Source organism: Tripterygium wilfordii, chromosome 19 (genome assembly GCF_013401445.1).
Source record: "Tripterygium wilfordii isolate XIE 37 chromosome 19, ASM1340144v1, whole genome shotgun sequence".
Taxonomy (NCBI): domain Eukaryota; kingdom Viridiplantae; phylum Streptophyta; class Magnoliopsida; order Celastrales; family Celastraceae; genus Tripterygium; species Tripterygium wilfordii.
In genome coordinates, this window is record NC_052250.1 from 13,156,936 (window position 1) to 13,172,511 (window position 15,576).

Here is a 15,576-nt window from a genome sequence, read left to right on the forward strand (position 1 = left end):
GGGAGGGAATATTCGGCAATCCGTGCCTCCTCGCCCAAGAATAACCCCACCACACGCGGCCACCAGGCACCAGGGGTTGAACTGTAAAAAGAAGCTAATTAGGCTCGTAGCCTATTTTCGTGGGTTATGATGGGCTTCAACCATTGTTTGATTTCGTCCTTATAAAGCCCATGGATTTATTTGAGCCTATGCTCGATGGGCTTCACTATGCGCACTTATTGTGTCCCGACTCCCAAGAACCGATCGACGACGATGATTGAATTCTGTTCCGCGTTTGAGAAAAAACTTTTGGGCCGTAGATTTCACTTTCTACTGGGCCATACAAATGGGCTTATAATGGACCCTTTTATCATCTGCTTCTCTGTTCGGCTAGGGTGCCCTATGGGCAGAGGATCCCAAATCAACAAATGGTTCGGCAAAACCCTTGACTCAATTGAAGGTATGCAATTTTCCGTTTATTACTGATTTCGTGATGTTTAATTGAATATCCATCTATTTTTTTCACTTTATCTCGACGATGTTTTACATCTTAACCCCTTTTTGAGATATATATAATCTTGATGTTATGAAGAACGCGAGGAAAGAAATAAATTTGATGAGTTTTCCGTTTCCCATTCTATTAAAGTTTCATGAAGAATTTGGGAGTATTTTGTGTGTGTGTGTGGAGTGGAGACCGATTTGATGAGAAGAACATGAAAATTTTCAGGCTTTTAAGTGATTTTCTTATTCAAGCAGTCGACCTTGCTCGATGAGGATGTGATGGAAGATGATGAAATGGAGGGGGAAGCTTATGAATCTGAGGAAGAAGAAGAAGGAGATGTGAAGTTGGCCAGAAAATGTGGGATGGATACACAAGCTTTCGATTGATATTAATCAAGAGCAGGAGGTTGATGCCAATGATGACTTGCATCAAGAGGTTGTTTTCTATAGACAGGCTCCGGAAGGAACAAGGCAGGCCTTTGAGAAGCTTCAGTCAATGAAGCTCCCTTTCCTCAGGCCTCCGGACTTTTATGCTGACATGGTGAAATCAGATGCTCACATGGAGAAAGTAAGTGGCAGGTTTTTGGCAGAGAAGAGAAATAAGGAAGCGGCTTATGAGAGAAGGAAGGATAGGGAGGTCCAGGAGCTGGCAAAAGAGGTTCAAGCCCAGAAGCTGAAATAGAGAACCAAAAAAAAAAAAAAAAGAGGAGACTGATGGAGAGTGTCAAGAAGTGGAGGAAGCGGAGGCAGCAGAGTGGGTTTACTGAGGGCTGATAAAGGCAGTGAGATGGAATTTGCCTTTGAAGATGGGAAAGCATTTGAGAGCTCTGATAAAAAGAGGCCAGGGGCAGCTCCTGGAGATCGGTCTGGAGGGAAGGCTAGATAAGGTGGAAAAGGAAAGAAAGGCTTGGAGAATAAACAAAAGAAGAGGGAATTTAAGAACTCAAAGTCTGGACATGGAGGGAGGAAGGGCTTAAAAAAGCAGAACACAGCTGAAACCACGGATCATTTTAAAGCTTTCAATGAAGGTGTTGTCCCAGGAAACAAGAAGAGGAAGAAGAGGTGATGCACTGAGATCCAACCTTTGTATTGCTGCTAAATGCGTTGAGTTTTACTGTTGTGTTTGTGTTATTACTAAATACATTGCAATGGATTGGAATGGATTGAGTTGAGCTTTTTACTCTTAAATAAATAATTTTGTTTGGAATGGATTTCCATACCTATGGCTATATTCAGTTTTTGATGATTTAGTCCATGGAAATTTGATTATTTGATAGTCTTTGTAGTCTGGAAGTATTAGTTTGTTATGTTATTTCTGTTGTTTGATTATCTCCATTCCGAAAAAGAGTGTTTTTGATAGTTAGCCTACAGTGATTGCATTCGACCTTGCTTCATCACTTGGATTATCTGATGGAATGTCAACTGTAGTGGGAAACCAATCATTGGTAGTCATGTTTCAATCATCACTCTGCATTTCAGAATTCTATCATCTGTTTGAACTTTGAAGGATATGTTATTATTTTGCACCAACCCTTACAAAGATGACTTGTAGCAGTTATTTTCTTTAATATAAAGTCTTAATCTCGGATCTTGTTCGGTCGGACCAGATTTGCATCGTGAGTTTGTTGGTGCATGTAATTGTTATACTCGTACAAGTTTGAAGGGACTTTTATTGTCATTTGTGGGTAACTGCTTCTGCGCGGGTCTGTGGTCTAGAACAGATAATATCGTCATTGTTTATGCAGGACCTTTAAAGAAATAAATGAAGGAGGCTGTTGGTAAAGTTGGTTTTGTCAATTTGTATTATAAAATGACAAAGGTTCCATGCGAGGTGGTTGTGATGCAGTGGATTTCGATTATTCAAAGAAGACAAACCCCACTTAACAGTTGGCAAGAAGCTTCCCAAATGCATTGTTACATCAATGATTAAACAAAGTCATATTATATTTCATTGGTCATTGGCTTTCACACCACACCTCCTCATCAAGTCCCCTTAAGTTGAGCCAAAAAAGCTTCTCCTCCACACTTCTCACAACCATGGGCAAGGCTTTAAAAAGGCCTCACTTTCTCCTTTCCTGCTAAAAACCTACCAATTTATGCCTCTCCTTCATCTGCTGTTCTGCAGTTAAGGTTCTTTCTTCCTCTCTTGTAGAAAACCATGTTTGATTCCACACTGGAGTTCATCGCTCAGGCCGCTTCGAATTCTCTCGTCATCTTCTGTTTTTGCAATTTGATCATAGTTATGATCATCGCGGGCTCTAAACCAAGTTCAAACTTTGATCGAGAAAGAGAAATTCCTCTCTTGACGATTGATAGAACGTGTACGGATAGTAAACAAGGAACAACCATGGATGGAAACAAAATGTTGAAAGATACCAGCGAATCCTCAACTACCCAAGAAGCTCCTAACAAATATGGAGAAGAAATGGAGAGAGATGTGGGCCACTTTTCAAGTAACCAAGAAGCATCACCTATTGAAGATGTTGAAGAAAACAGCAAGGATGACAGCAATGGAGACGATGAGCTGAGGAGAAGAGTAGAAGAATTTATCGATAAGGTTAATAAAGGATGGAAGGCAGAATTATTGAAGAAACCATGTCTGGTTTACCAATAGATACTGGAACCTCAAAGATTAACTGTGCATTTTTGTAACAAAAATAAATTGCAAGGAATGTTCTAATTCTAAATGAATTTCTACATTTTCTATTTGTTTCTGTGGATGGCAACTTTGCTTGAGATTCAGAGAAAGCCCTCAGGACAGGAATAACATAATGTCCATGAAGGCTTCACATGACAAAAAGAGGAAAAGCAACAACTGGGAAAGGGGAAGTTTGGACAAAGCAACAGTCAATTTTCTTTTCTGCTAAATATCAGGATATTGTATGCGCTCCCAACTCTATTTTAATCAAATCGCAATCCCATGCGCATAAAGCTTGCTTCGTCCAGATTCTAGCGTCACATGGATGAAGATTAAAAAGGGCAATAAGGCCACATTCGCAATGATATCAAACGAGAGAAATGGTCAGCGTAAATTGCAACGAAGAACATAATCAACAAAGCCGTAAAATTATGAAGAGGAAACTAAGAAATTATGTCTAATGTAGTGCTTCAAGTTGGCACTTTTGAATGATAAAGTCATAAACAACATCAGGTTTCATACATCTCGAAATGTTACACTACCAAATCAGACAACACTAGATGGTACACCGTGGCACCAGCCGCGGGATAATCCTAAATAAATCCTACCTAAAGCTAATCAGAAATAGCACAACTCTCGGGAAAATACATCTCCATGTTAAAGCCTAGTTTGTCCTTAAAAAAGCCAATTCATTTATACTTGTTCCAGACAGGTTAACCTAACGCTGTTATTCTGCATAAAAAACAATGAAGATACAACAAGGGTACAAAGTTTGAACTTGATCACAAAGAAACCTCACAGTTTGATTGGTCTGGGCCATTAGAATCATCTCCGGGAGAAGATGTCTTATCGTCAGCAGCTGAGTTACTGAAGCCTTGCAGTGGATTCAGAGAAGCTGACTTGTCTCCACGGAAGGATGAAGAGGGAGCAACAGTTGGATTTATTCCACCATAGGCCTGTTTCAGTTCTTCTGCAGAGATTACAGAGAGAGCATTCGTGGTGATTGGGGTGGCAACTACTGCAGGCTCACTCCTCTGCTTTTTGTGTTTCTGCTCCTGCTGGTGACCAGGCAGAAAACTGGCCACAACAACCTGATATATCCGCAACAATTCAGAGAGGAGAAATCAAGACGCACAACTTGCTCTCGGACAGCGGCAAGTGTGTAATCTCACTAAAAGATCTAGCATTCCTCTTAGTTATCTATTTCAGGACTTTTTTGTTGTTTTACATCATCATCATCCGAGCCTTTATCCCAAAAGTTTGGGGTCAGTTACACGAGTCTACGAGAACATCATTGGAAATCCACTACATGTATTTGTTTTCTCCATTCATTTCTATCATGGATCATACATTCATCCACTCCTTTTAAATTCATATAATTTCTTATAACTTTAAACCATGTCTTTTTAGGTCTACCTCGCTGCCTCCTACTCTCTCCTATAAAAATTCTCTCATTCCTCCTCACTGCCGCACCACTATCTCTACGTTAGACATGTCCATACCATCTTAACTGATTTTCTCGTAACTTATCTTCAATAGGTGCTACTCCTACCTTAAATCTAATAATCTCATTTCTTATCCTATCTTTCGATTAATTACTCTTTTTATAAGAAGTGATAAATTAGCTATAGAATTTCTTTTTTCATAATCTTATGTTAAAGCAAAATATTTGTATTTTCATAATATTTATCAAAAGAAGATGCAAAACCTGTGATAACGTTGAGTAATGAATGAATTTTGTCCCCTCATCCTCTCCCTATAAATTTGCTCTGTAAAATTCTTACCTGCACAGGCCCTGCTGCTACCAACAAACCAGCAAGTCCTCCCCCAAAAACACGACCATCCGGGCCAGCCAGAGACACGCTTATTCCTCCAGATCTACTCTTTGTAACTCCATTCTCAATAGGTGTATACGATCCAGACAAAGAGAGTATCTCAAAACGTCCCTGAGGGGAAAAAATGTTAAAGCTTGATGATTCTTCCAATGTTAAATCCACAAAGTATGATTAAATTTCAGCCACTTCATTAATTAGCTACCTACAAGAGAAGAAAAGTCGGGCAACTTGAGATGGCATCAGACAGATATGAGAGTATCATCACTAGGGTTTAACACGGGATTATAAATGGATCATCATTCTCCCAAGAAGTAAAAGAAGACGAAACAGAAGCAGAAGCAGGACAACAATGTGCATTAACATTACCAAAATTACTTTTACAAGGCTACTCACAGTTTGTTCACCACTAACCATCATAATGTTCAATTATTGAAATTAAAAAAATCAATTTCAAAAGCGTCAAAGAAACATCAAGGAATATAAATTTGAGGGCACCATAGCTTTCACCAGCTTTTATTTCCAAACCAGTATCCAACAGAAAGTTCACCGAAGGGAAACATGTATCCTGCTTGCTAACATTCGCTCATTTTAAATCATTTCAGTTTGTATAAGAAATCATAGCAGGATGGATGAATGCCTCACCTCATATGTTAGAGTGCCCCCAGAAGAAGATGGTTGACGAAGTGTAACATTTGAAATGGTACCATTTGCAGAAAGAATGCATATAGCACGAGCACCTTGCTGCGAAAATGACATAACCTTCATTGTAACATCCTGCAACAACCAGGAGAGAAGTAAGAAATGAAAAATATTTTTAACACACCAGTCACTGACTAACAACAATAGCTAAAATTATAATTCTTAAGAAATCGTTTTCATAGAGAATCTGTGATTATCTTTTTTGTTGTGTCTTACTAAGCAACAACACCAGCAGCAAACCTTAATCCAGTATTTAGGATCAGCTGCATAAAGACTACTTAAGAGTCCAGCATATGACTTAAATAGACTACTTACTAGTTACTAAATATATTCATTTCCATCGAAGAGAGGCATAAAGAGAACAATTTCAATTATATCCTCAATCCTTACTAATTGCATGAAGAAAATTTAAATATATTTTCAAAGGCCTACCTCACCCGCATTGACTGTGATAACATGGGGTGTGAAATTTGCTCCAACAAAGTAAGCAATTTTGTTACCTGTGAAATGACATTTTGAAGAATTTAGTTGTTGCAGAACTATACTTTCAGAAAGCATGCTCTAAACACCAGGTCAAATCATTTCACCAGAAAACTAGCGAAAATTTTCAAACAGGAGCATGGTTTACATATAACAGAGCTCCTACCTTTGCAAAGGAGACTACAAAATTCACTCTTATTGAGAATACAGTTTCGATTTACTATTTACAAAATAAATTTACCCAAAAATAATGACACAGTTCCCTTGTATGTCTCGTATGAGATACACCCAGGTGAAAAAAGCAAGATGCATTGTATATAACCGTCAACAACTACGCAATTGGCACATTAAACAATTCTCTTTGTTTCCTTTGCAGTGGACTCTTCTGAATTTCCCATTTCCCCTCACAAAAGGTAACAACCAACAAGTACATTATTCTTATATGGCAGCATTCAGCATCAGCATCAAATCCTGCTCTCCCTCAGTTTCTACCACTAATTCCAGATATCAGATATGAGTCAGGAAATCACAGAGATGAGGGTCCCACCACCCCTTCATCAAACCCAACAAAAACTCTTTCCAACTCTAATGCAAAACCCAAATCACAATAATCTCAAATGTGTAACACTTAAACGTTAAAACTTGTTTGTAGCTAAATAACAGATCATAATTTAAAGATCCCAAAGTAGTGTACTAGTGAAATGTAAAGCACTTTAATCTCAATTTATAGCTACATAATAGATAATAATTTAAGGATCCCAAATGTAGTACGGTCGTGAAATGTAAGACAATCAATCTCATTTATAGATACCATAACAGATCATGATTTCAAAGATCACAAATGTGGTGTATTAGTGACACATAATCAAAACCACATGTTTTTAGCTTTTACCTGGGGTCTCATATTCAAATTTATGAGACTTCTTTATGGAATCAATTTGGCGCCCTCGTTTCCAAGCTGAGAAGTCTCCGGTGAGTGGAATCGATGATGATATTGGTGTGGGAGACAGGGCCGTCGTCACTGTCCCATCGGCACTGTACTTTCTTGGCCTCCCCCTCTTCTTTTTTACCACCTCAGTACCCGAAGCAAGAGGCACTGCCACGCCCACCGGAGAGGCCATTGTGGGACCGGGTAGTTGGCTAGGGTTTTCAGTAGCCCTAGCGACAATTCTATAGCTATCAGGAGCTTCCTCGCCCCTCAGTGCAACCTCAGAATTCATTCCCTCTTTTGCCTCCAAAGACAGATCAAACAACCAAAAGCCCTCCAAAAATCTCTAAAACCTTTACAACTCTAATACCTAAACAATAAATAACAAAAAATTACCTACAACTAATACATGAAGAAATTGATCATTAATCAAATTCATATAAGGAAAATGAGCTGAAATATGAAGAAGAACAGCTCGAGTTCTACAGAAATTAAAAGAAAAAAAAAAAAAAAAACCCAAGGCCCTAGTTGAATTCTTGAAGATCAGCTAAATAATACAGTTTTTACCATCTGCTTTGCTCTGTGAAGCACAAAAGAAGAACTTTGTGGATTAAAACTCCACCATTGCAGACGCTGCACAGAGCTTCGATGGTGAAAATTTTGATACAGCAAAAAAGTTAACATGAACCTTGCAAAAATTACAGGGTAAAAAATGAAAATTTTCTGCGTGATTGCAGAATTTCTTCAAGACAAGAGAATTTTTTTTAGGGTTTTCCAGGAAAAGGAGAAGAAATAAATAAAGCAGAAAAATGGGGAAAAATTAAAGTAAAATTGTAAATATATATGATTTAATATTGCAAATTAAATTCATAATTAATATTTTAATTGAAAAACCCAAGTATAAATTATGGTTAAGAAAATGATTCACGTCCGTCTTGGAAATTCAATAGACCTGATTTAATAAATGGCAGAGCTAGTAAATGTTAATATTAAAGAAATAAAATTTGGGAAAAGAAAAATAGTTTTATATTTTATTTAAATCTGTACGTTTTATTATTTAAAGCTCCCAAAAAAACAAAGAAGATTTAAAGCTGTAAAGCTAACGTTAGAGCCATTCCCATTTTTCCAACTACTGACATTTCCTTTGTCTTTTCAGTTAAACTAAAATTGACTATACAAAATCTAATTGCCCTCTCTACTTTTTGGAAATTTACCATTGAGGCCACTCTTCTTACAAGGCAGAGAACGAAAAAGCCAATTCTGCTGGTTCCAAAAGCAGCTTTGCATGCAGCTTCTTCATGTCCTTGATTACCATAACCTACTAATTCAAAACAAAACCCAGCTTAGTCTCATCTGAAATCATTTTGTTTCCTAGCATACCCTTCTTTTCTTTTCTTTTTAAACGAACATCACCTAAACTTTTTTTTTTAAATGGATAACAACACCAGACAAGTTTGCCTTTTGAACAGTTTACCCAGACCGTTAGAGCTGCGCGTAAAAGTTTTTCACGTGATGACTAGATAAGTGGGGTTAAAGCTCAATATGTGGTCACAAGAGTATTGTTTTCAGTGGAAATCGAACTCAAGACATAAACCCTAAAACACGTATCATTCTGAAGATGCATAGAAAGCAATACAACATATGTTCATTGAAAGAAAACATGAAAGTGAAACATACAAAGGCCACATATTTGGTGGAAGAAGGATGAATTAAGGGTAAACATATTTTGCTCTTTTTTTTTATAATTATCTCCTTGAATGGTTTTGCATAATTTTATTTTGTTCTTCAAGTACTATTATTATTAGTCACTCTTCCAAGATAAGTAATTCAATAAAATACTCATAAAAAAGTTCAGAGATGCAATTTGTACATAACATTTTGAAATTTGGTTGGCACATCTCTCTACAGAGGCAAATTGTTGGAAAACAATCAAAGGGGTTATTTGTCTTCTGCATAATCAGAAACACACAGCATGTCTGGGAAAATCTACTTGTCTGCCATGTTTGTAATTTGCCAATTTCAGATCACATAAAGCCTACAGAACAAAAACAAAGGGTGCTTTGTTACAACTTAAAACAAGAATATTAGAACTCTTAAACTTCCGGCAGAGTTTCAAATAAATGGAGCTAAAGACATAGAATGAAAGGTCACAACAATACAGCAAAGGTCGAATCAATGGCACTTCAGTGTGAATGAGCCTACTACAATTGACACACAAAAAATGGAAGAAGCCAATCTGACATTCATCACATTTAAGAGTTGAGCTAAAATTTACTGGGGAAGAAAACTCCGACATCTTAGTCCACGTTAACTGCTCGTAGACTATGTACACAGATTGTTCAGTCAATTACAATTGACTTATCCCATCATAAATTCCAAAAGTACCAAATGGAAATCGAATAGATCAGTATAAGATCATACTTCTACCATCGATTTCATATGGTTTTTAGGAACTACAAACCCAGCTCTTCTTTCCTCGAATGAGTATTCAATCTCCTCAGGAACATCATCAACTGGATTGACGCCAAAAGCAATCGGTGGGGGAGCAGGGGTCGTAGCGGTCTGCATAGGAATTGAAACTGTTGCAGGTGTAGAGGGCACAGGAATTGGCGCTGCCCTGGGAGTCCTACTATCTTCATCTGTAACAGATGTCTTCGAAGGTGTAGTGAAAGACAGATCGTTAGTTGGAAGTGTTTTCTGTAACATTTCGGCATGTGATATGTTTGGATCTTCTAACGAGTTGTTAATATTGACCTTGGATGATGCTGTGGAAGAGATAGGTGAGAATGGTTTCCTCATCCTCGGTGACTCTGGCTCACGAGAATTGGCAGTACCTAAGGAGTGGTTTCTTGCAGGAAGACCTGCAATGTCCAAGCCTCTCCTACCTACAAAACAGATGATAAAAAAATGAGCACAAACATATTAATATATTATAGTTGCTTAATGAAAATGAAAACCAACTTCTTTCTTTCTTTTTTCTCCCAAAAGAGCAGAGGATAATTCCAAAGATATCATAAGCACCACTAAAACAATCGCGGCATTGTGTACCATTAGCTGGTAGAGGGATAGGGCATCAATTATCCAACCTACTATAATAGGAACGAACAAAATAATGAATGTTATAACATATTTTCAGCTTTGACTAATAAGAAGTGTTAGATTAATTATAAAATCATAGCATCATATTCCTTTTTCAAAAAAATTAGTTATAAAAACACTTTAGCTTTGATTCCCAAAACCAAAGTTGTGATTGGCAAGCCACAGTTGCAATTTATTGTTCCAATATTCAACATTCAACAAAACTAAGAAATGGGATAACAAGCCCTAAAAGACATTTTGCAACAATCTTATGGCATGTGATAATCTGCAGATAAATTATCTCATGCAGTAAAGGACCTACCTGCAGATAGAACTGCAAAGCCATCTTCTTGGCGTGGATTTAACAATTCATTTTGGTGAGTTCGATCAATTTTCTTTGCTGCACGTGGAGTAGCTTTTGTGGAGTGAAGTAAATCAGGTTTAGGAGTCTGAATATTGGCTCCACCAAGAGAGATTCGTCTATTGCCTGCACCTCCAGTTGAGACTCTAGGAGCTTTTTTAACATTCTGAGGCTTTGAAGGGCTTGGTTTTGACCCATAAAGTGCCTCTTGCTCTGCTATCAGCTGCCCCTGCAGTTTCTTCTGGTCCTGAAAAAGAGAAACAATCATAATTCTTAAACAGATACTCTTAAACCACCTTATAATTCATGATAAAGCAGAAAATCCTATTGATACTGGGTGCTTAAACAAAACAAATGTGATAGTTGATACATTTTTGGTCTCATTTGGCAAGGAAAATGATTAAACAAAATCATAGATTAATACCCGCAGCCTACGGCGTTCTTCTTCTTTCTCCTGCCGCAGTATAGTGTACTCTTCTAGCATGGAAAGAAGGGGAATCTGGCAGCAGTGTGTAACAGAAAATGCAGTTGAATTTTCATTGAAATAACCGATTATAGGCAATTGTGAACTCTTACCGAAAATACTCAAAAAAACTAAATCTTTAGCTATATAAACTTACACCATCATATAAGAAATCAACGCCCCTCTCCTTTTCCCATGCGATGGTCTTTGATGCCAATGCCTCGACCATCCCTGGACAAACATGGAATGGACCAATTTATTACCAATAGCTAAGTGTACTGTGATTCAGCACATGCATATATTAGGCAAGATACGGAAAGCGTATAAATGAGAAGAATGGCAGAAAGAATAACAATTTGAACTCTAAAGGTTGTTTGCTTCATAGAGAGCAACAAACATATATCAATCCGATTGACTTTAATGACTTTACTCCAAGTTATTAACATAACCTTTAATGGAGTGCGAGGTAACAACGTGACCCATAACTATAAAACTTAGCTCCATGCACAAAATGTGCGCATACCATTCAAGATGATTACACACAATGCAGCAGATACCTGGAAGTTTATTAACCAAGGAACGGGCTTTCTCTGCACGCTTGAGCGTCAGATGAGCACCTCTTCCCGCATTGTATCGGTTCTCATCCTGTGAGCCACAAATGTAGAAATTAATTAAGGACGTCAATATAGGATGAAAGAAGGTTTCAAACTGATGTAGATACTTAACCCTGTTGTACTCCTCGAGCCAGCATTCCTCCTCGCAAGCAGCCATCCATTTTTCAACCTTCTCAAGTATATCTCTCCTGCCAAAAGCTTCTTCCTTAACATTAGCAATTTGAAGTTCAATCTGTTCAAGAACAGTAGCAGGATCTATGGCTCCTGCATCAGTAAGAATGATACACAACAGTCAGAACATACAAACTATAGAGATGAAAACAAATTTAGCAAGGCGAAGTAATCATATCTTATCAAGATAAGTACCACATTCAACAGCATCAATCGCATGTTCTATTACACTATCTGCTAGTGGAATTAAGTGAGTCTTTCTGCAAATCTCCTCCAGCTCTGACCTTTTCTTTAGAACAAGTTCTTTCATCTTGCTTGATTTTAATTCTTCCAACCTGGACACTTCTGCTTCAACCTGATATCATATATCCTTCTCTGTTAGTCCCAAGATGCATCAATCCCCATTTCGCAGAATAATAAAGACCGAAAAGCCTTATGAAAAATAAAAGTATCCCATTTTCAACATGCTCTATATAACTCACATGATTGATGAAGTCCAGAGACAGAGTGTTGGGTTCAGTTATTTCATGTTCAGAAGCAGCGACATTACAGGTAACGCTCTGAAACATCTGTTGCTCTTCAAGAGGAGTGTCCATCAAATTCCATAGCTCCAACATTGTAGTAGCAAGGTCTTGAAGCTGTAAAATGAAGGGCCAGTATGGTTAATTCAGAAGTAAAGTACAATAAAACCAACAGCCAAATGTACTTTGGACAGTTATTTACCTTTTGCATTCTCTGTTTTTTAACCTCTCGTAGTTTTTGTATTGTGGTAGCCAACAGCTGAATTGTACTGTCAGCTATGCACCTTAGTCCTTCGGAATCTCCAAAACTGGGATGAACCTCACCAGCTGTCTGCTTAAAGTCAAGGCCAAGCACTAAGCAAAGCGAGTCCAAATCTTCAAGGAGGTCCTGAATTCTCCTTAAGCGATCACTCTGTCCAATAAGAACATCAACAGCACATAAATGAGGTTAATTTATAGCAGTAAAATTGAAATGCTATCCGAAGTAGGGGAGAGCGAGAAGTTAAGCGCAAAAGAAATCTCAACCTTCTCTTTCTGAAGTGCATGGAGCTGTCGGTGTAGTTCTTCAAGCCTTCTTAAGGACAAATCAGTTTCGTCCATAACCACTTTGGAGGAAATATTGTTTACAGACCCATATATCTCATTTGAGATCTGTTGTATTTGCTCTAAAACTTCAACGAATTGATTTCTTCTGTCACATTTTCGCTTCTTCATCTCCTCAAGTTGCGGAAGAATTCTCCGGAGCTCCTCCTTTAAGCTTTCCGCAGTTTGATCATTCTGAAAGATTTGTAAATTAACAGATAGACAGAGAGATGCAATTATCATTCAGAAAAAGAAAAGAGCAAGATTTAGTTCCTAGTTTACAGCCATTTAGCCATCAGAAATTGCTCCCTAATTTAATCTTAATTTCTTTACTTGGCAAAATAGTATTAATAATGCTTCAATGAACCTTAGCAGCAACAACATCATCAACATAATTTATATTCCAACTTCACAAGTAGGATCAGGTATTTCGCATGATTGTAACATAAAATCCCAACAGCATTATCTGTTTCAATATTCCTCACATATTGCATAAGAACTTAGCCGAACTCCAGCACATATGATGGGCTAACTCATACCAAATCACGTATAAATCCACTGCCCAAACATTTCCACGAATACATTTTTTAAAAGGTAAAAAAGACGTGCAAATGGATATATGCCCAACCTGCCTAATATGAACAGGTCGCTCTCCCATTGCAGAACATATGGCCGCAAGTTCTGCTTCAGAATCAGCAATTGCCTGCCTTAGCTGAGCTCTACTACGGTTGGCCAGATCCACTTTTCTTCTGTATACCTCGAGACACTCCTGTTCCAGCTCAAGAAGCATTTTATCCCTTTCTGAATCTGACTCCCCAACTTCATCCCAAATTATCTGATTTTTTTTTTTAAAAAGGCAGGGGAAATGATGAAGTTAGTGTCTGTAGCTAGAAATATGAAGACTGAAAGTCTTAATGTCTTACAAACCTGAAGTTCATATAGAAGTGATCCACATGTTGTTTCCACTTGCAAAAGCGGATCATTCTGGAGATTAGACATGTTGAAGTGTTTGCACCTGCAAAAAGCAAATCTTTGTAATCAATAAGACATCCACAGTTAAGTGCTCAAACAAATAAAGAATAGATAACGTATCAGATTAACTAAGTCCCAGCATTGAGCTTCAGTATATTCAAAAATAGGTCTTATGTATTTGACTTTCTCATCTTCCATGTTGCTTAAATCAGTCTAGTAACAACTAAACATCTATATATTAATAAGACGGAAAAAGGAAACAAGAAGGCAGGCGAAATCTATTTGGGATTTGAACTGAATATGAATTTCAAGAATTATTTGGTGAACTGTAAATATTGCTACTATCTCCTATGAACATGTTATTGACAATCAAGCTTTTATTAATGACAATCAAGCTTTGATTACTGACAACTCTTAGACATGATGGACAGCCGCAGGTAAAGATTTGTAATTTTTCCTTTGTGAATGGATACGACATGCTAAATGTTATGAACACACGGCCTTAAAGGGAGAAATGGAGACCAAAATAACAGGGCTCACAAAGGAATTACTACCTGTACACATACTAATTACTACCTGTACACATACTAATTACTGGAGCATACGAAACAAACAATGTTTTAAACAACTAACCCTATCATTCCCTATCCTTACTTTACAATTAAACCTTTTAATTTACCTCACAAGTTAAATATTGTTCGAGGTGCCTGTATCCAATTCCTCACACAATTTTGGAAAGATGAGATTCCATACTGTTCGAGGTGACGTCAGCTACATCATAGACACCATGTGCATCATAATTGTTGAAGGTAACACTGTTAATTACAATTTATTTCATTGAAATAAATAGCTGGCGTCGAAATTCTCAAATTTGGAAAAACAATAAAGCAAGAGAAAAAATCATACTTCCATACTTTATTTTTCTAATTGAATCACATGTAATGATAATAATTTCAGTTAAATTGAGCCATCCCGAGATAAAAAAGAGTTTCACTAGATTCCCCGTCTCTACATTGCAAATCCGAACGAAAACTCGCTGCCGAATCCAAGTCCAAGCGTATAGCATTCACGAATTACAAAAAATAAAGGATCTGAGACGAACCTGAACAGATATAGATTCTCGTCGACGGCCGGAATGGCTCTCGAAACTTGTTGTTTCCCAGCAGGAATGATTTTCCTGAGAAATTGAAATTTTCCGGGAAACAAGTGTTTGGCAGAAAGCGAGAAATAAGGTTCAGACTTTACCCAAAAAAAAAGAGAAATAAGGTTCAGATTTGAGGAGAAATAAGTCTAGCCGTTTATGGGGAAAAAGGACCGTTGAACAGCGCTTGTTAAGGATTCGTTTTTAATGATGTGGAGATTGGGCGTTTGGAACCAAGACGATTTGAATTTCAAATCGCAGCAGGAGAAGGTAGAGATCCGCTGCTCCACTTGCAAGACTCCCTAATTCTGGACCGTTGATATATCTACCGACGGAATGCAGTGGACGATGGATTGCAGTCCAGGAAGCTTCGTCACCTGATTAAACATGCACTATGCAAGGACAACCCATTAATGACTTTGTGGACTTGGCCCTTCCACAAGCCCAACTTATGTAGTGGTGCGCCATGGGCTTCGCCCATTGCAAGCCCATGTGTTACGTTGTCGTATTATATATTATATATTTTTGTACTTTTATTGTAGCTACCAATCATATTAATACCAGTGGAATTTCTTTAGAGCGGAGTTTTGAACATTGGGATAGAGGGAGCTCT

The 15,576-nt window shown here is 37.7% G+C and overlaps 2 protein-coding genes and 1 pseudogene across 6 annotated transcripts; 1 reads left to right on the forward strand and 2 right to left on the reverse strand.

Annotated features, from left to right (window-relative positions):
• The first annotated feature begins 482 nt into the window (after positions 1-482).
• Positions 483-1,730, forward strand: LOC119985120 (annotated as a pseudogene).
• Positions 1,731-3,569: 1,839 nt separating this feature from the next.
• Positions 3,570-7,878, reverse strand: LOC119985125 (AT-hook motif nuclear-localized protein 6-like). 2 transcript variants are annotated; one of them, XM_038829304.1, is made up of 6 exons: positions 7,628-7,878; positions 7,025-7,430; positions 6,085-6,152; positions 5,596-5,727; positions 4,903-5,064; positions 3,570-4,209 (listed from the first exon to the last, which is right to left on the reverse strand). In XM_038829304.1, exons 2-6 carry the CDS (start codon positions 7,350-7,352, stop codon positions 3,901-3,903), a joined length of 999 nt encoding a protein of 332 aa, XP_038685232.1. In that variant the 5' UTR covers positions 7,353-7,430; positions 7,628-7,878; the 3' UTR covers positions 3,570-3,900. The 2 variants fall into 2 exon arrangements, with proteins under 2 accessions (XP_038685232.1, XP_038685231.1); XM_038829303.1 differs by having other exon boundaries at positions 7,025-7,878.
• A 1,349-nt stretch (positions 7,879-9,227) lies between these two features.
• Positions 9,228-15,262, reverse strand: LOC119985122 (65-kDa microtubule-associated protein 3-like). 4 transcript variants are annotated; one of them, XM_038829301.1, is made up of 14 exons: positions 14,925-15,262; positions 13,778-13,865; positions 13,479-13,685; positions 12,794-13,045; positions 12,471-12,680; positions 12,230-12,385; positions 11,943-12,102; positions 11,689-11,840; positions 11,520-11,607; positions 11,120-11,193; positions 10,924-10,998; positions 10,461-10,746; positions 9,815-9,945; positions 9,228-9,712 (listed from the first exon to the last, which is right to left on the reverse strand). In XM_038829301.1, exons 2-14 carry the CDS (start codon positions 13,847-13,849, stop codon positions 9,476-9,478), a joined length of 2,100 nt encoding a protein of 699 aa, XP_038685229.1. In that variant the 5' UTR covers positions 13,850-13,865; positions 14,925-15,262; the 3' UTR covers positions 9,228-9,475. The 4 variants fall into 4 exon arrangements, with proteins under 4 accessions (XP_038685229.1, XP_038685228.1, XP_038685227.1 ...); XM_038829300.1 differs by adding an exon at positions 14,502-14,593 and having other exon boundaries at positions 9,228-9,945; positions 14,925-15,261; XM_038829299.1 differs by adding an exon at positions 14,502-14,637 and having other exon boundaries at positions 9,228-9,945; positions 14,925-15,261.
• Positions 15,263-15,576: the final 314 nt, after the last annotated feature.

Bases quoted from the DNA above. Each gene is read 5' to 3' on its own strand.
- LOC119985125 (XM_038829304.1), bottom strand. From the start codon at position 7,352: ATGAATTCTGAGGTTGCACTGAGGGGCGAGGAAGCTCCTGATAGCTAT. The intron at 5,728-6,084 runs GTAGGCCTTTGA...TGGTTGTTGCAG, and splicing joins TCACAGTCAATGCGGGTGAG to GATGTTACAATGAAGGTTAT. The intron at 5,065-5,595 runs GTGAGGCATTCA...TTTTCCCCTCAG, and splicing joins GGGGCACTCTAACATATGAG to GGACGTTTTGAGATACTCTC.
- LOC119985122 (XM_038829300.1), bottom strand. From the start codon at position 13,849: ATGTCTAATCTCCAGAATGATCCGCTTTTGCAAGTGGAAACAACATGT. The intron at 12,103-12,229 runs GTGAGTTATATA...ATATGATATCAG, and splicing joins CTCTGGACTTCATCAATCAT to GTTGAAGCAGAAGTGTCCAG. The intron at 11,194-11,519 runs GTATCTGCTGCA...ATGTTTGTCCAG, and splicing joins CTTGGTTAATAAACTTCCAG to GGATGGTCGAGGCATTGGCA.